The sequence below is a fragment of the Diadema antillarum genome, unplaced genomic scaffold (assembly GCF_040938485.1).
Source record: "Diadema antillarum isolate AM-2024a unplaced genomic scaffold, OU_Dant_1.0 seq00002159_RagTag, whole genome shotgun sequence".
NCBI classification, from domain to species: Eukaryota; Metazoa; Echinodermata; class Echinoidea; order Diadematoida; family Diadematidae; genus Diadema; species Diadema antillarum.
Genome location: NW_027272798.1, coordinates 168,770 through 190,194, shown reverse-complemented (window position 1 = coordinate 190,194; position 21,425 = coordinate 168,770). Strand labels below are relative to the sequence as shown.

At 36.8% G+C, this 21,425-nt stretch overlaps 1 protein-coding gene across 1 annotated transcript in view; it reads right to left on the bottom strand.

Moving 5' to 3' along the window:
* LOC139714099 (uncharacterized) overlaps positions 1-20,043 on the bottom strand; it is a 30,679-nt gene extending 10,636 nt beyond the window's left edge. Inside the window, exon 1 of the mRNA XM_071625811.1 lies at positions 20,002-20,043. Coding sequence (XP_071481912.1) covers positions 20,002-20,043 — 42 coding nt within the window. The remainder of the gene's footprint in view (positions 1-20,001) is intronic.
* Between the last annotated feature and the right edge of the window lie 1,382 nt (positions 20,044-21,425).

Below are 21,425 nucleotides of genomic sequence, written 5' to 3'. Positions count from 1 at the left end.
CCTATACATTTTGCAAATTGCACATGGACGTAAGTAAACTGTCTCCACCGCAGCAGTACGTGTCTCTGCTCAGCAAAATGAAAGAATAATTGATTGCCTGTTTAAGGAGCAAAGTCCAAGAAACCATGAAAAGCGTATAGCTTACGGACGAACGGGGTCACATGATTTGAAATAAAATTCCTGGTATAATAAATGGCGCCAATCAATACAAGGAATGTTGCACAATGTTCCCAGCCTAGTGGTTTTGTGAGTGCACGGATACAGACAAAGTGTCGTTTGTGTCATACTTAACTTGAGCCACTTATCTTTTACTTCCCGTACCTATACGCTATCAAGAAGTACACAGTCTCTTTTTTTTTTTGCAGAAAACACTGCAAGTTCTCGCGAAAAAAACAAACAAAAAACACTGCTCTTAGCGTGAGGACAACATCGTCATAACATCCAAGAAGTACATGGACTTGAGTATGACGGTGAGTGTTTGCCATGATGGCCATAAACATACACATAAAGTAACTTGTCTCCTAGCTATCAGCTGAGTCCCCATGCACAGGGTTACATGACACACACAGGTCCAGATAGAGCAAAGTGTTTGGAGAAAAAATGTTTAGATTTTCTCTTACCCCTGCTTAACACTGTAACCCACACAGCTTAGTGTATACCTTTCATACATTCATTGCTTTGTCTGATTTTAACAAAAAATATCACAAGTATCATTATTCAATGATATTGCGTTACGCACTGAAAGAATATACAAACTTGTAGAGCAAGACCCCAAAAAGCTGGTTTATACGTTAACTGATTGGCATGGATATTATACAACATAGTGAAACATTTACCTCTCACATAGTGTAGGTCTGAAAATGTAATACAAGGCGCCATGCCCTTTATACGTCGAGTGCTTCTTTGCCGTATACATTGGGTTGGGAAGACGAAATTAGTGTGTCTTGTAATCGCACGTAATATTTACACTGCAATAAAGTGTATGGCACCATGTTTCCAAGAGGTACGCTACAAATGACATCATTGATTTGATTCTATCGGCAGAGGTTCATGAAATAATCGAAGGGCATGTCACTGTAAAATGAATGAATGAATAAATAGATAAATAGATAAATTACAAAAATAAAACAACAATGTCAACTTAAACTATCAGACTTATCATTATTATTGAAATCGTTCTTGACAGAGATTAATGGAGTATTTTGAGGGTCGTAATTACGGCAACTAAAATAATCAGACGTATGATTATTATTGATTTCGTTCATATATTTGGTAGATTAATTATTGCAGGCGTACAATGTATTACCATTGCTATCATTGATGCGTTATATCGCTGAAGGCGCATGAGTGTCGGGAAGGTCGATGATGATCAGTAAATTCATTTGACTCCGACTTAAGTCACTTCGATAGGAAAATTGAAGAGTCACCTTTAAGTGGCAGATCTTGAGTTGCTACTTTGCAGTCCTCAAATTGTATTTGTGAAGATTTTCATGCGTCAATGGAGTCCCTGCAGTTTACAGAATTTCGCAATCTTGGCTAGAGGATTTCCCTCCACATGGTGTTTAAATAATCTCCCTGAGAAGGGGGCTTCTACACAATGGAACGCCGCTGGTTTATCGACTTCTAAGGAGTCTCCCCTCTCACGATCACCCAACCCTCTTTCTGCTTGATCAACCTGGCGAGGTTACACCGTGTATTATTCAATGGTTGGATTTTCCCATTGATGTTTTAAAGCAACCAGGCCCACACAATGGGACACTTTAGGGTGCGCAGCCGTAACCCCTCATGGGCATAAATATGAAATGCTTGCATTATCTCAACACGCCGGGTGATAACAAAACATCTTAACATGAGAAATCAAGCAAATGAATTTGATGCAAACCAAACTAAACGTCGACAGTTTTCGTCAGATGCATTCCACCGTGGTGATAACGCATTCACAGTAACTTTTTGGACGAGCATAATCCTTGTACATGTCAGAGCAACAGTTCAGTCACATTTTAGAATCTCGGAAGGTGACGTTTCCTTCAAAAGGTTTTCTTATTAGATGTTTCTATCACTGATCATTCCACATCAATGGATTTATCAGCAACATTACATTATTACTTTATCGTTATCGTCCAAGTAGTATGACAGGTATGACGCAAATTAGAATCATTTCACAATATTCAAGATAATAAGCTTATACAACTGTAGTTACAGTATGATTACGGCTATCGACATTACTATTCAATTTTTAAGCATAAGAAAATACCATCTGGTTTGCGATATCACAATTTGTTGTCATGGCCTTACATTACCTTGTAGCCAGTTTAAATAGTAGTATCATTAAAAGTAGAATTATTCTCGTATTAGCCAGGAAAAGCCACTTGCCGCGTGTACTCGCTGTTTCCGTTTGTTAAGGGTGGGGACCACATCATCTGTCTATTATTCGCCAGCAGGTACATGTACAGACTTTCGCACCTTGGCCAAAAGCGACATTATGAAGTGTGAAACATTAGGCTGTGTAGGATTTCAACCGAAACCGGGCTCCAGAGCACTAGCTACTATACAACAGTCACTTCACTTGATAGTGGTCTTGATATGTCCATGACACGATGAAGTCGAATCTTTAAAGGGATGGTACAGTTTCAGTTGAGATGGAGTTTAAGGTATCCAACATTTTTAAGATGATTTTTTTAGATGATCAGTAACCTCTTATGAACTATGAAAGGACATAATTCTATGAGGACTTAAAAGTTTTCTTTATGAATATTGGTTTTGAAATGGCCGAGACATCCAAAACAGAGTAATCTTAATAAATTGTGGGACAAATCTTTTATCAGCATCGCTTTGTTTTAAAGTGAGTTTGGATATCACAGCCATTTCAAAACCGATTTTCCTCAAATAAGTTTGGTAATCCTCTTGGAATTGTAGGCTTTTGAACATTTCAGGAAGTGGTATATAAATATCTCGTAAAAAAAGTGAAAGTCTAAATTCTCACCTCCACCTATCCTATACCATCCCTTTAATGAGAAATTATCTCTAATCTTCCATACATTACAGACACCAAGAGAGGAGCAAAATGACATTTTGAAAATTAGGTCGTTACAAATAAATGCAAAATTATTTTTTTATGCGGTATATCATTATTCTCGAACGACCGAGCTCTTCGACCATTATACCCTCCTGAGCGTGCCCATGACGAAGAGTCCTAACTATATCTGGCAGTAAATACACTTGTATGGATTGTATACTGTACAACCAAGTGTGGACATACTGAATAGGCGAGCCCGTATAAATTCAACCAAGGAACGAATTTGAAAAGCACAAGGCAGATGTCAGATCTTGTAATACACTCACGGGTCTATTCAACATATTCGTAGTTTCAGTCCAAACGAATCCGCCAATCAAACTTCACGCTCTTAATTCTTCTGGTTAAACAGATATTTTGAAGATAAGTGATCCAGAAAACCATCCAATGATTCATACTGTGGCCTTGTCAACATTTCACAAAAAGAGAACAAACACACAAACTTAAAAAAGAACTAAAAACCATCAAAAATCTTGTTTATTTGTTCACCATTGTTATCACACTAGTTAAAGGATAATTTCCGTAATGTAAGGCCTCCATATTTACAGTGCTCATTTTTCCGTGCCATTTGCAATCGTAGGTGTAACCCCCGAACTCGAGATAATTATTGTAGGCCACCATAAACCATGGAAAAAAAAAGAGAGATGTGCAATGTTATCTCTACGACGCATGGACACTTGTGTATGACTTGCCCACATGATCCCAGACACAGAATGATGACAAGGTTTACGGGAAATAGACTGCTTAGCTGTTCTAGCTTTGTGTTGGTGGATCCCAAGATGTTTACAAGGTATCTATACCAGTCTCAAGGCCTGTAAAGTAATCAACTGTCACGTGACCGGTCTTCAAGGCAGCTGCTGTAAAGCCTGTAGACTAATCCTCTCTAAGGTCACGTAAAAACACTTTATTGCCTTATTCGGATTCTCACCAACTTCTGGGGAATTCGAATGCAAACATTGTCATTTAATTTTCATTACATTGGCAAATCCGAACATGTACTCTGATTGAGGAAAGCTATTAAAATAAACCTGCCCCCCCCCAAAAAAAAAAAAATAATAATAATAATAAATAAATAAATAAAAAGAAAGAAAAGAAAAGACACTTCACAATGTTTGTCAAATCTAGATTGAAATGAGAAAAGTAATCGTGTAAAATGGGTTATCAACGGAAGAATAGTATACATTCAACAATTAATTAAAAGGTTTTTTTTAACATTCTGTAAATGACACATGGTATTTCATGTTAACATTGAAGGGCCAAAATGAAGGCAAGTTGCTACTCAACTTTACATTTGCACTAGATATAAAAGGTAGAATAAAAGACATAGCATAAGTCACTCTCAGGATTACCATCACCATTAATTGTACCCCCCCCCCCCCCCGATCGTCTGGATCCAGAAAGCACTGATGCACCTTACCCTCACACGGTCACAGGACATAATTTTGGTATGTAAAATATTTATAGGATGCCTACAATAATCTAAAGACGATAAGAATATGAACGACACCAAAAGAAGATAAGAAGAAGAAGAAGAAGAAGAAGAAGAAGAAGAATTTAATGGAGTAATGCGAGACAGCATGGGTTAGGATACACTGTAACATGGCTAATCAAATGTTATTTGGAATGTCTCTGACAATCATCTTTTTTTTTTGGACGGTTTCAGCATGCAAGCTTTCAAACTTTACACAAAAGTATTCCATGCGTATAATGCGTCTCCTCCTTCTTGTACAAACATTGTAAGCTTACAACTGACACAAAAATATAGATCTAAAGAAAATACAAGAATTGAAGAGCATGGAATCTTTTGATCATCTTATGCTTCTCCGTTCTCATTCAATAGACACATTAGGATGTCATGGGTCATTTGATAACGGTGAATTAATGTGTATCCTGCTTCCGTGGTTTTCATTCATTTCGTGCATATTCACGACTTTTTTTTCATTGGAAGTATGTGCTTACGTATCAAAGTACGAATACACACGCATACAGTGTATAATTGTCTTTATACATAATAACTTACTATGTAGATGTAAATATTCATCGTTTCTGGATCATTCTTTTTTTTAATTGATTGACATGACTACATTGTATGTCCGTTCCGAGTCCAGTAAGATATCCGGGGAACCTGTTAATTGTATGATGCGCGGATTGGAATGGTCCGTTCTTGTCATACATTGTCATAGTTTTATCACAAACAACAATCTGTTTATTACTGAGAACATGTGAAGTTCTAGATATTGCGGTGTCATACGAAGTGGCCTGTGTATTAATCATGGAAGGGCTGATACTTCTTCTTTTTGTATTAATCTGAGGATAACTTTGAGTATGTGTGTATGGGGGGGGGGAGGCTGATCACTGTCTATTCCCATCGGCTTCAAACAACCAATGAGTGGGGTTGCAGCTATTCTATTGATCGATCGCGGTAGGTTGGTCAGTGTATAAGAGGTTTGGTCTTCACGAATGAATTGATATACACAAGACAATTAATCTGTGAGAAATAATTCCTCAGGAAGCGGTGCGATGACAGAAGCTTAGCACAATCACGAGATGAACAAAGAAATACAGAAGAAACCATTCCTGATAAATACTTCTCATGTGAGACGATTATGTCGTGAGAAGTCTTACAATTCATCGGCACGTTTGCGGTTGTCCTTGAAGTAGTCAGAAATTCTGTTTAGGGCAAGTGTGTAATTCATGCAAATGGTATGCTGTTATTCAGCATCCATGCGACAACTTAAAAAATATTTAATCTTAATAGATTATTTGCCTTTGTATTGAGGTACATGCACTGTGCCATGTTCTATCGTTATAACTAAAATACAACTGTGTGTATCATGTGACATACGACTATGATACTAGCAATAACATTTTCCATGAAGAAGTGTCTGCGTACTCGGTATGATTTAATTTGTGATGGGACCGAATGATATGGAAATGCTTAGATTGATTTTAGTGTACACATCCTCACGTATATCGTAGCGGTGAAAGACCACTTGAATTATTTCTATAACAGAAACACATTGGTGTCACAATTTTACCTAGTTAAACTCATGTCTCGTCCAAGCAGTAAGCTACACAATGATGTACTTGATACTATACGAATAACGGGTATAAATGTCTTGTACAGTTAAGTGAAGTTGTACAAAACATACATTCCTAGCTTCTTTCAAATGCATTGGATATTGCAACAGCTGTTTTGGACACCCCCTTAGTTTATTGAAACTGAAAATCAAAATAGACTTTATGTTATTTGCAAATGCATATGTTTTGCTGGGTGATATAGCAAATATAGATTTATCGAGTGAAGTATCGAAATCGCACGATCTTCCGGCTTCCAGCGCCAATGGTTAGTGTACGTAGAACATACTGTACTCGTTTCTGTTCGTTTCTGTATAGAGTGCATATAATACAGCTGAACTTCTGACTTCATTGGAGGCGATATGCTTTATAATCATCACGTATCGCTGATTTCAGACAAACAATAGGGAGAAATAATGGGTCTTTTATTATAGTGGAGTTGCCTTTATTGAGCACCAACCAACCGTTTCTATGATAGTGTACGAATGAAGGATGTTGTATGCCACCTATGGGACCGGTGACACACAAAAGCGCTACCAGCGCGGTATGGCGAACTAGAAGCTTATAAATTGCACATTGGTGATTTTTATCATGGGCGGAACGAAAGAGTGCAACACGAAATCGCAAGCTGGATTTTTACCAATGATCACTCCTAAGAACAAAATATTAACAGTAAATGTAAGGTGTAATGTTTCTAAAAGGAAGGTCTTCAGAAGTATTACTGACATGAACAGAATATGCAGAAGTTTGTTGTTTTTTTTTTAATCAATGGCATATCGTGCAATACTTCATACTATTAACATTATATTATGTCATATTGTAGTCTCAGCCACCAGCGTAAACCAATTCAAGTCGGCACTAGAGAGACATTGGGGAAGCCACCCACGGAAGTACAACCCATATCAGAGACCAACAGTGACGAGGGGCACATAAGCAAATACTTTACATCTAAGTAAACCCAAGTAATTAAGTATATTGTATGATATCATGTCACGTATAAAAACGGAAACACAGTGTTTAATGCTATAAGTAGAGAAAGAATGAGACAGAATTTACAGTATATTACATTTCGGAAATTTACTGGTGAGATGAATTTCAATCAAAGAAAAAAAAATGTATTATGTGTAGTACAATGCTTGATAGGCACCTTTCTCATTACAATATACCGAGAATAGGCCTACAGTATTGTATGATATACAATTAGTAATCTGCATGGGTAAGTAGAAAGAACAAAAATCAGTGTACAGGTAGACCTACAATGTTATATATGCGCACAGTACCAGTAACATCTCATCAAAGCGATCTGTAAAAGTTTGAATAGATAATTAAAACATTTTCGATGTATGCCTGCGTATATGAGGTCTTTGCTTTAAATGTTAAGATTGACATTTCAAAACTGTACGGGAGCAAATATTCAGTGTGCTTTAGAAACCGTCGCCTGTTTATAGAATAATCGAAACTCCATTTTCACAAATCAATAACTGGAGCACGTCCTGACGCTAGGGAGGAGAGAGCAGCAAGCAATTAACAGATAAAATGTGTGGAGTCGATATACATTTAGAGAGGACAACCCAGAAAAGATTCATACTCTGTAGCTTACCGGTGATCGCACTGCTGATCCGTTCATTTTCAAGCCAAAAGTCTCTACTTGCTTGCTTGCCAGAACACGCCTGATCGCCTGACGTAAGGTCCCCCTGAATGTCACTGTTTTGTTTGGACCGTAGAGTCTTTCCTTATCCGTCTACTGCTGAAAGTAGGAAAAGAAACCCTTGATCCAATCAACCCCTATATCCGTATGTTCCTAAGAATCGCCGACATCTGATGTAGAACATAATACTTCAGTGCGGGACCAGTTCTAAAGACACCGTTCGCGACGTCGAACCTGGCTTTATTGTTCGCTTCTTTTGACGAAATGACTATTCCGGTGTCGTCACAAAATTCTTTTGGTTCCGGCACATCTCTTTGGACTGGGTACGCAAATAGCTTAGACAGTTTGCGGTTTTTCACAATGCACTCCTGGTCCTCGTTGTGTGTGTATGTGTGTATACATGTTTGTGTATGCAAGTTCGATTCATCCGGATAGTGCGCGTTTTTAATGGAACTGTGCCGCGTGCAGTGTGTATGTGCGATTGTATGAATTGCATGCTTTTTTGGCGTCTGGAACCGTATTGTGTCAACTTTTAGTGACGTACGGATCGTGTGTGCATTCGGGCGTGTACAGATGATCAGTGGTATAGGGCCAGGGATAATCACTACGGTGAATCATGGCATTGGTATGCTAGACCACTCGAAAGGTATGGCCGACATTCTTGTTGTTTTTGGTCTTCCCTCATTGTCTAGGCCGAAATTTTTGAAGGTTAAAATGTCTAATTATCTGTTTGTACAAATAAGGTAAATAAGGGTACTTCATTAGCCGGAAGTATTCCCTTAGTCTTTCGCGCAATAGTAATGTGATTTCTCCTCATGCATTTAATGAATTTCATGAACAAATGTTTGCAAAATGGACATAAGCGTCATGTTGATATAATAAAGAGCTTGCTTCCCAAAGGCGTTAAATCCATCATTTTTCAATGGATTTAGCGCCTTTTGTAAGCAAGTTCTTCATTATATATAATATGGTATACATTACGTGCTTCCAAAAAGCGCTAAATCCATCATTTTTTATGGATTTAATGCATTTTGGTTGAGATAGTTTGTCATATTATAAATACATATATATATCAATATAAAGTTATGTATATCTGTGTATACATTATGTACGCAAGAATAGGAGAATTGGGTCAACCTAGTTAATCTCAATTTTTTTTTTTTTCAAATATTCTGAAAGTGCATGTTTTTTTTCTTTATTGTTTTGGGGGGGGGGGGTTCGGGTGTGTTTTACAATCCTCTTTCATTAAAAAAAAAAAAATCTTAATGTTTAATTCTAAAATCCTTTAACAAAGGTGATACCGTTGCTTTTAAAGTTAATCCCAGTCATCGATGGAATGTATACTAATAGGGCATGATCGATTTTAGGTCAATCAGATAATCCATTAATCACTATTGTTGCTATCAAGCTTTAAATCCTGGTTTTTTTTTCCCAATTCATCACACAGAGCGCGGCTCGGTAAAATTAAGCGCTCTAAAAGACCTTGAGAATGAGTACTTTCTTTATAACACTTAGGTTAGAAAAATCCGTTTGATTCGAGTTTTAAAGCTTAAAATTTCGTTTTTCAGAATCTTCTCTTTTGAAAAATCTATATCTGGCGACTTTTTGTCGGTTCGTGATGCAGTGTGACATAATTATATACCTTATTATAATTCAGAATAATGCAGCCATCAACTATGACATTTCACATATTCACAAAAAAGGACAGGAAGGAATAGGAATAATGATGAGTTTTCAAACATGAGACAGGAATCAACCACATACACATTTGATCATTTCGGGGATTTCCCTCTGAAAAGGCTCGGCTACAACAATGGCACAAAAAGACATAACCACAGGAATTTTACACGAGGTGACGTCAACTTCTAAATTGCAAGGGAAGGATAAAGGATACTGAACTGGGCAAAAGACAAAATAAGGGCGACGATCTCTGTTTTGTCAGTAACCAAGTTCTAATTTTAATTCAGTAGGGTTTTGGTCTAACAGGTTGGGGCTACAGTGCAACTTTACTTCCCAATGTATGTTGGAATGTGTGGCAATTATTGATAACAGGACATTGACACACACACACACACACACACATACGCACACACACACACACACACACACTCTCTCTCTCTCTCTCTCTCTCGCTCTCTCGCCCTTTATTCCTTTGTCTGCTTCCGTCTGCATAGTTTAACTATTTGTGATTTATTCATTTTCTCTTCTCATAAATATCCATTCTTTTACTATTCCGGCATGCATAGAGTCATGAATCATCGGAATTCAGAATGTTCTTTCAATAAAATTGTTCACGTATTTCCATCAGTTAAAGTAAATGAATAACACCGCATGCACGATGATAATTTTTCAAAACAATTCGAAAGGGCAGTCTTTGAGCATAATACAAGTCATATGTACGAAAGATTATGCAGCGAAATGAGAAGAAAATGCCAATGCGCTTTGTAATTGTAATAAGAACAGACAAAAACAGCGCCGAAATCAGAGTATTGTACTGAAGAGCAAAGCATCCCTAATGACATCTCGTACATATACGGAAAATTTCCCGAAGATAACAAAAACGACCGATATAGCTTTTACTGGTAAAAGTTAGCTCAAAAGCTAACTTGTTGAAAGTAGGGTTATAATCAACCCATTAATCAGTCATATAATCAGTAACAACCAATTCCATTTTTTATTAATTATCCCGCCAATGAGTTCGCATGATATCATAACCGTTTTATAATATCAGAGTTCGGCCTTTTTTTTTCTCTCTCTCGTGGCCCTTTTGGCTAATGAATCCTTCAATCTGAAAGTTTCCTGTAGCGCAGTGATCTGGAAAAACAGGAAAAACAAAATTCAAGTTTCAATCTCAAGCAAAAATGATACCCCTTTTTGTACGTGAGGTGGCCCGACATCAATTTTAGTGGCCCCGGATCACCATCCCAACGGTAGTGTTGAGCCCGCGGGAACATAACCCTTCTTCATGTTCATAACGAATGTGAGTCGCCATGACACTCATACAACTATGTAACAATACTCGATTCTACAATACGTATGAAATAATTATAACAGTAAAATTGCTATACCAATTTGTCAATAATCATTCATCATGCATATTACAGAGATACACAAATATCTCGAGGCTTTGTGCAAAAACTGTCTGAATATGATATCATCGATTTCCTGAAAAATAAGTCAATTAACTCTCTGGCCCAGCTCTGCCAGTGTACGGTGTAATGAGAATCTGGCGTCACGTGTCACGAAACGAGTTCGAAAAAGAAAATACGGAATTTGCCTCGGTAAGAAAATGAAAATAGGGCGTCTTAGCTAGAAACTTAAAACAGTGCGTCGTAATCAAATATGTCAAGTTAAATATTTCTGATTTTGTGTTATTGTGACATATAGACCCTATTTTGTGCTGCGGGTTTTCAGTCCCACAATTATTCGTTTTATCTCCTCGACGACGTTTCACTTTGATCGTAATTGTACTTGTTGCCAGTGACCTCTAGTGAAGCATTTTTATGTGTATAAGCTTAAAGCAAACACGTGGTTTGATGATTTCGAGTTGTCAACGAACGGCTACACAATAATTATCTTCGTTACAGCTATCATCAGAGTTTACATATTGCAACGAGAAAAAGAAAAGAAACAGGAAGAAACTGGCTAGGCCTCTTGTGAGCACCAGTAAAGAACAGCTATAGACGATGAACCCACCATCGTTTATTCGATTTTAATTTTTATTTTGCAATAATACTACACTTTTTTATAGTCTCTAGAGGACGCTCAGCAGCAGCAGCAACAACAGCAATGGCCTCCAACTCCGATGTTTTTGCGTTTCTCGTAAATATTTCTTTAACTGACTCGAACAATATTGCTGTCTTTCAAAACAGCACGACCCACATTTACAATTATGGAGAAAAATCAATGCTTGTACTCAATCGTTCATATCAAGCAAAATTTTAAAAGCACAGCAAAATTGAATAGATCGAACCTAAATAATAAAAAATATGTCTATAAACACTCTTTCATAATTCCTCACGAAATATTGAGAGGGATTTGTAATATGCGAGAGAAAGAGTAAAGAAAAGAGAGAGAGAGAGAGAGAGGGAGAAGAAGGAAATAACACTTTACATTTTCTGCTACTATCCCCCCCCCCTTTGTCTTCTCTCTCAAACACTATACAGCACAAACAACACGCATAAACACATAATTAATCTGAACGCATAAAGATACTCTATCGAAATCTATGATCTATTCGTGACGTATGTAAGATAATTATGAACTGGAACCAATCCCAACATCTCACCAGATCGTTATTAATGATGTGAGCACTCGGATTGCATCTGTAAATTTCTCGACTGGCACCATTCAGTCCTCAGAAACTCAGAGTGTTTTATAGGTGGTTTGATCTCCTCCGTGCAACATTAATTTAAAAAGTCAACGTTAATTCGGAATTCTAAGCTAACAGGATAATGCTTCTTCTCATCCATTTTGCCGTAGAAAGAAAGGATTGTTCTCTAATCCAATTGATGTTTTTTTTTTTTTTTTTTGTGCGTGTTTGGTTTCAAAATATTTTGATGAGACGGTGTAGTTTTCTCTGAAGCCACAGAAACGTCGAGTTGAACAAGGACTGACGCTGACCTGCCACTTGACGGAAAGTCTTCGTCAAACTTAGCACATTGTTTCAGTTACATAGAGCTGGGCATGTCTTCTTTGAGTCAACAAAGTTCCTAGCTATTCAAGGAAGACAATGGTAACTATTTCTATCTGTTAACTTATCCCTGAGATCTGGCAAGGATGATTTCACAGCGCGTTCCTTTGTAATGGTCTTTGGATGATATTTTCCGGTGGCCATGTTTGAACGTGTGCAAAATAAAAGTCATTATTTATGGGCTTTCAAGAAATGATGTTGTCATCTTAAGGTTGTGATTACTTTATGATTGGTGAAACATAAGTAATGTCATGTATCCCATTCTAGCAAATAGAACGCAGTCACAAAAAGGAACTACAGAGGGTGATTATAAGGTAATACGACAAAATTAAATTACGTGTGTTTTGGAAAAAAAAAAAGTCATGTACGTGTTTACTGTGTATATTATCATTTCAGCGACCTAGTTTTTGCTATCTTTTCCACTGGCTACAATTATGTGCATATGTATATTCATTATATCTGATATCATGTTTTTTTTTCTTTGTCTTTTAGCTGTCACTCTTTGGAACTGCCTTCTTCTATGCTTTTCTGGTATCAGGTAAGGGGGCCTGAGATAGTTGTACCTCTCTAAATATAACATTTCTAATTATTTCATATGATATATCACCAATATTTTTGATGATTTAATGTTTTGATTGATTTGGTTTTTTTGCTTTCATTTAGGGATAGTAAATTATGTTTTCTATCTGAGTCTATTTTTAAGTGGTTCACAATATATAAAGCTTGCACTGCAAAAAGTCCGGTGTTAAATATGAAACACCGAGCTGATGTTAAATTTCCGGTGCTCATTCGTGGTGTTAGATTAACATCTCCGGGTGTCATTTCAAAATGTAAAATTGTTTTTTTCAATAGTTTCTTAGTTATTGTACTTCTTGTTAATTTTGAACTTCAACAAGACGATAAAGAATTTTCCGATAAAGTACTTGATTTTTGAAAATATGTGTAAACAAATTTACGCCACAGTAACACCAGTTGGTGTGGTCCCATTGAAGCTGGACGGGTGTTATAGCATTGCAATTAACACCACCAATATTAAATCAACACCATGCGGTGTCATTATTGAATTAACTCTAGCGCAGTGTCAAAAATATTACCAGCCACAGTGTCAAATGAACACCACGAAGTGCCAGGCGAATATTTTTAACATCGTCACAATACATTTTCAACACCTGTGAATGTGGTCCTCTATTGAAGTTTGATCGGTGTTAGATTTAACACTCATGGTGTTAAATCTAACACCGATGTTTTTACAGTGTGTTTTTAAGTGGAACTCTCATTTTTTTTTTTTTTGTTTCTGAACTGAAGCATAACTTTGTGTTTCTGCCAGTATGCGTGCATGTGTTTATCTGTATCATTTATCCTTTGCAAAGTCAAAATTAATGTATATGATGTAATTCCTGATTTATTCTGTGTTATGTCTTTTTTTTTGAAAATTGAAGAATGAAAATATAATTCAATGAATGGAATTGAATAGAATCTGCATCTTGTTAGACAGGTCATCTTGAAAGTGATTGTCATACTCTGGGTGAAGTAACCTAGACAGAAATACTATGATTTGGGTACAATGAGAGCATAGTATGACCAGTGACCGAAATGTAAATACGCTTTACACGATTGCAATATTTGTAGAAATCACAAAATATTGTAGGTGGTATAATAAGATATGGTGTGATGCCATGGCTTTCCAAGTTTGCCATCAGCCTTGTCATGAATTATTACGTATTACATGAACTGTGTCCTCCTCGTCAGTAGTTTCTGTCTTTACGTTCTAATATTAAACTATGTATGACTCCAGGGGAATACTTTTAAGAATAAGGGTGAAAAAATGTCGTTTCTGATTTTGTTTTGTTTTGTTAGCACTATATCATGGTATAGGACGCTTTGTTTTGTCATGTAAAAATGATGAAGTATTCTTCCTTCTCCCCCTCCCCCCCCCCCCCCCCCCCCGCCCGTCCCCTCAGAGAGAAAAATCTACCGTTTATGCGCAATTACTTAATTATACAGGTTTCTGCTTCTGGCCAGTCAAATTGTATTGACATGTTCATTAGGTTGTCTGTCAGTTAATTCTATTTCCATGAATGAATCAGTAGGGCGTTTGGTTGGTGTATTTTGTTGCTGTACTAATCATGAACTGTTTAGGTATGAAGTATATGCCGAATTAAAAGAAGACGATGTATTTGAATGATGAATTTGAATTTGAATATTGTGATGATTAAAGAATCGAATCACTAAAATCATGTGATTATCTTATTCACATTAATCTGTAAATAATGTGTGTGTATGTTTGAAATGATTAGAGAGATTAACAAAACTATATTTTCTCCTCTTTTCACAGTTTTGAAGTTTTGAAATTTTGGATTTCGACTAAGGCTTAGTACATTCTTAAAATAAAGAAGAAATGAATGCATCTGAATTGAAAGTAATGGACGAATATGCTTGTTTGCTGCCGCTGCCATCTCTGCATGGAGATAGATTACATGGAACGACTAATGGATATACTATTGATACCTTGCTACATTCCTCTCCCCCAGCCAGATATTCTGAGCCGTGCAAGGACACTTTGAATGTGAACTACACTCTTCCATCCCACACGCGATGCAAGATGAAAAAATATCACGGATATGAGGTTCAGCTCATCCCAAAGTTAATACCAATGGCGTTTTCACAATCGAGTTGCTATGGAAACTCGCAAGGAAATGTCTCATCTGGCTTCATCATTTGTCGTATCCCTGGTATGTTTACTTCTGTATTTAAAAGGGAATGATGTCCAAATATTCATGTAGCAAATGATTATGTATTTTGACGAATAACCCTATCTAGGAATGGCGGCATGTATTGGATGTTTTCCAGAGGCCACGGGGTCCACTTAAACATGTATGCCCAACTTGCTATGTCACCGAAAATACAATCCTGAAATTATAAGCATAGTAAAAAAAATACTTAGCGGTAGAAAACATTGGACATTTTGCCGAAGTAATGGAAAGATAAAAATTAAATGGTAATATATATATATATATATATATATAATATATACATATATATGAAGAGTTTCTTCGCAAAAACCGATAAGTCCATTTTTGAAGATTTTGAAGTACGGTCTCTGTCATAAAGTACAAAATAAAACTTTTAAATGATATATTGGTCACTACATATAAAGGTACATTTTTGAAGTTATGGTCAAAAGACGGAAAAACATTGTTATTATTCTCTTTATTTTTCTTGACCTTTTATCGCAAATATATCAATATTTGGCAAATATGGACATATCAGTTTTTGCGAACAAACTCTTCACACACATATATATATATATATATATGAAGAGCTCGTTTGCAAAAACCGATAAGTCCATTTTTGAAGATTTTGAAGTACGGCCTCTGTCATAAAGTACAAAATAATACCTTTGAAATGATATATTGGTCACTACATATAAAGGTATATTTTTGAAGTTCTGGTCAAAAGAAGCAAAAATTTTCTTGTTATTCTATTTATTTTTCTTGACCTTTAATCGCAAATATCTCCATTTGGCAAATATGGACTCATCAGTTTTTGCAAACAAACTCTTCATATATATATATTAATCGAATATCAAAATTCAGCAAATTTTAAACCAGATTGTGCTGAAATTTATAGTTTAAGCAATGACTTCTAATAACATTAATGTAAACATGATAAATGAAATGGCATGCATGATTTTAATTTCTGAATGAAAGCATTCATATTCTGAAATGTTATGACATACTAATTAACAGTTTCGAAATAAGAGCTAGGCATCACAGCCAACACAAATGTTGTAAAAGAGGCATATTAAAAGATCAAAGATACAAACAAATCTTTACTCCATCTCCCAAACTAAAAAGAAAATGGTGCAGTATTTTTTTCAGCCTGAGAGGTCTGATATCAAAATGTTGATATATTGGTAATAATCATTGTAGATCCTCATCATCATTATCATATTCATTTCTTTTGTTTATTGTATAACTACTATTCCTTGCTTAGCTTTAATCAAGAATCTATCCATATTGACACTGTAACATTACAAGGTGTAAAAAGAAATGAAATATATTATGTTTCTTCCAGATTGCCTAAACGGGTCTTGTATACATGGTCACTGCGAGGAGACAACAACAAGCTATGTGTGCCATTGTGACGAAGGATACACCGGAGACTTTTGCCAGTACTGTGAGAGAAGAAATGTTTACATTGTCTTTTATTTCAATGATATTGCCCTTGTCATCATACTTCCAATTCCGATTTTTTTTTCTTAATTGCGTTTTGTTTTCATAATTATTCCCAGGTTCTAGAAGGAATTCTTTTTACAGGTTGTGATGAAAGTGGTGGAAAAGTATCGTTTGGCTTGCCACTCCGCTCATATAATGAATAGTTCAAAGGAAGGCAGCGTTTGAGAATTCCTTGCAATAAAGAGTATTATTACATGTACATCAGGCAGTGCTTAGTATGATGCTGTCCAGTTGCAGTTAACTGCTAAGTAAATTGTTGACTGGGAGCGGCGCACAGTGGTCCAGAGAGATACCAAAGTGCGCCAAAAGTCATTTTGGGCACTTGGGATTTTTTAATTTTTGACATGCGCTCTTGAGAGGCAATACTTAAAAGAATATATCATTAAAATATTTAAATCAGGTATGTACATTAAAGGGGTATATTTCCTACCTGAAGTAGCAAAATACAATATTTTAAGAGTTTCAAAGCAAATTGTAGCCTCAATATGTGATTTCAACATGTAGTTTTTGAGATATCAACCTGTAATTTCTCCCACATATTTCTCAGAGTTCATTTTACGTTATGAATGCTGTAAAAATGCAAAGAAATTTAATTTTCATGAATATTTTACGCTAAATATCCTGGAAAAGAGGCTAATTATTTGTCTTTTTAATATACCCTAATGAAAAGTTTAGATTGCCACGGATTTCCGACTAAATTCTATTACCACCACATTTCCTGATGTCTCAGCTTTAAGCCGATACCAGATTTGGCTGCCACCTTTTGCCACTTTTTGTGTTAGAGCCGATTTTCCGCGACACATTACGTCTATTTTGGACCTTGCAGCCGCTTAGGAATGCTGTTATATCATACGGGGCCGCATGAGGGCGGCATTTTTTAAAATTTATTTTTTCTTTCTCGCACGTTAAAGGCACAGAAACATGAATAACACTGAATAAGTGTCAAACAGAGTTATAAAATACATGTATAGGGCTAGTCCGGCACCTAAAAGACCCCTCCTCCGAAGATAAAAGAGTACATAATTGCACATAGCCAAGGTCATATAGCCATATTGTCGATAATTGTCATAGCCACTACTGTATAGCATAGCTATTCCCACTGCGATACATATAGTATGGACACCTAAATACTTCGATCCTACTCTTGACATATGCAGATAGAACGTTATACACCAAAACACAGAGATTTTATTCTCATCGGTTACTCGTTGGAAGCAAAGTCTGTTGCTTTCCGGCCGCTCAGCAAAGTGTATAGGATCGCAGTTTGTGAATCCGATAGCAGGTCAATGTCAGACATTGCTCGCGTGATCCTCATCGGACGATCTTGCCTCATCGGATCATGCCTGACATGTCTGACATTGACCTGATAGGCGACCAATACAAGTCGGATTCATCGGACTGTGATCCCGTACACTCTGTGGGTTGTCGGAAGCAAAAAAAACGTTGCTTCCGACGACTGATGAGAAAAAAAAAAATCATTGTGGAACGTGGATGAATTTATGATTTCATATGATAGTGATTCCGATAAATGTTTCATTTAAAAAGAAAAAAATCTTTTTTATTTTAGCTTTTCCAAGTAAACTTTTATACACGGCAGACTCATTCTTAGCTGCTAAGCCATAACCTTTCATTTTCTTGATTACTGACCTTACAATTTGTTATCTTTCCATTAGAATTAGACAAAACGGTTTTTGCGCTTGTATGAATTGATATGGCATAGGCCTAAGGTTATATATGAAGTAGAGAGATAAGAACTATATCGGAGATTGATTCTATATCGCACATTTATGTCCTGCTAGAATAAAGTGAATACATGCACCCAAACGTACAGCGTACTTCATAAAATTATATTCTAACTAGTTTACACTGACAACAGTATCATTTGGCAGTACGTGTGTAATATGGAACTTTCAGCATAAATTCGATTCTTTTAACGAAACCCGAATGTTTATACACTTTCCATATGACATGTAAGCATCGTGTATTCAATGGTATTATATAAGCAGTGTCAGTGAATGTGAAAAGATAAATTAATCTTTAAAGAAAAAAATAACAGCTTAGATTTGCATTGCTTTATTCGTCATTTACAGACAGATCTTGGGTAGCCAATAAAAAAACAGCATCGCAGTCACGTCATATGACTTTGAAATTATGTTCAATGAATTCTACGCCCCCAATTACCCTTAGACACCAAATTTGGGTAAAAAGAAACCACGGAATATAATTTTGGCGCACTTTGAGCTCATTCTGGCCCACTGTGCGGCGCCATCTGCTTAAGTGACTTATGTTTTGTTTCTCTGTTTTAAACGACAGAACAAACGAGGTTCTATCCCTGCACATTGTTTCATATAGATACACGTTAAAAACAAAGAGAGATATATAATTGAGATATTAAATGCAAGAACCATTCGCTGTCTTTCGTGCAAATTTATCCACTCCTTTGGTGTGTGTGTGTGTGTGTGTGTGTGTGGTGTGTGTGTGTGTGGGGGGGGGGGGGGGGGGGGAGGGGGGGGGGGGGGGCAAACAAACGTCGCTCAAAGAACCTCCAACCTTCGCCGAAATAAAATGAGCTCCCGAAATTACAGGCAATAATGGTCTGCCTCTAGATGGGGTATATTTGAAAAGGTATCAATCCTCATTAACACCCCTAAATGCAACATCGTTCTCTCTTTTTTTATCATGTATGTCGGTGTCTTTGGTAGAAAATTTGATTTTTTTTTTTTCTAGAGCTGGCACACCATTGCAGATGTGAGATTTGTAAGGTAGTTTTCCACCTTGTCTAGTGCTTAATACTCGTCAGAAGATGGCACTGTTAGTGTTCGGACAGATAATTAAGACTTGTATCCGATTACACCTATGGCAGTCATGTAATCAACAGTTGTGATTACTTGCGTGAGGCTGTCGCAGAGCTCCGGAAAGAAGTAGACATTTTTAAAACTTTAGGTTTTAGAAAGAGACAATACAACATTGAATAACTAGAAATTAGTATTGGTGTCTTTATTAGCACAAACATAATGTTTGTAATATTAGTTTAACAATTAATGTATTAGTCAATCAAGTCTGCCATAATTGTACAAAAGGATTTCTTTAATGTTTCAAATCGATGAATAAATCATTTGTATAAATCTATATCAGTCATGACATTGTAACTGAAACGATCGAGTTCGTGGTAGTAAAGTAAACGTTGAACTATTTCATCTACACCTGAAGCTATTCGGATTCAGAACAGCACATCTGGCTCACTTTCGGTGACAAAGAAAAACCCTCTCACCCCATCGGTCACCGGAGCGTTGTCCACGTCAGTCTCTCTCATGACCACCAGCTCGAGCACGGAATCCCCGGAGAACAGCGTGGGAAGACCAATACTATATTCGAATGGAGCCAACTTTAACAGAGCTACTTCTTCAACCCAGACCTTAGCAGCAGAAGACAAAGATCAGAGTCACTCGTCCATGTCGGCTTCGCAGACTGCCGCGAGCATCGCGTCGAGCTCGATGATCACGCCTACCTTTGACAACGATGACGGGATGAATATTGATGATATTCAATTTGACAGTTTTGATGTAAAGGAAAGCTCTTCGGGCGTTACAGCGATGAAGGTGACAACTCAATCCCTACCACAAATACCGACCAACGCTACTGTTAGCGCCCAAGGTAATCTTCATAATTTATGATAGATACTACTACAAAAGAAAAAAAAAAAGAAAATCTCATAGATATGAACGATCATTTAAAAAAAAAAAAAATGTTTTCAGGAAAACACCAGCGCTTCCGGACTCCTTGCTAGAAAAAACAACAACAACCAAACAAACAAGTCATTCTACTTTCCTCTTTCTTTTATTTTGATGCTTTTACCCTCTAAGGAAATAACATTCATATTCTTCGTTCAAATTTCATCTAATGCATGTGAATAATTTTAAACATGACGAGGACATTAATTCATACCGAAAATAAAATCGTTGACGATAATAGAATTTGTTTCGAAAAACAAAAAAAAGTAACTCAAGCCAGAGTAATGCAGTAATATTTTTTCGTAAAGTAGGCGTGATTAAGCGAAAAAAAAAACCCTTTTAAGAAATTACATTTCTGTCATAATTGTGTTTGTAATGAATTGTAATTGACGACAAAGAAAATGAGACATTATGCTTTTATCTCGAATCGGTAAATTAAGCGTCATACTACGTCGACTGCCAGATGAGAGGGCGAAACAATATAGGACGCATCTGCAAAGAGCGCGGGAAAAACATACCGCAGCCCCTTCACTACTCGTACGTTGCCAATTTGGTTGAGGTGGCACACAACGCTTGTGGGGACCACGCCTACATTTGGCTCCGTTGTTCGTGCTGCTGGCCGCCTGGCAAGAATTGGTACGATACCAACGATCGGGGTATCGATGGGGAATGGCGTTGTGGTTACGGGAGCTCCAGCGTCTTGCTTGAGGATGTCTACGATGGCTTGAATCTCAGTATGTCACGTGACTACCATATATGCTATATTTATATATCTCTCTGTCTGTCTGTCTGTCTCTCTCTCTCTCACTGTCTTTCTCCGTGAAACAAACATACACGCATAACTTTGCTTACTATGATAAAGAGTTAGGTTATAGCAGCAGCAATCTCATTAAATATAATGATTAGATTATAGCAGCAGCAATGTCAATAAATGATAATGACTATGTCTATCTCTTCTTCATTT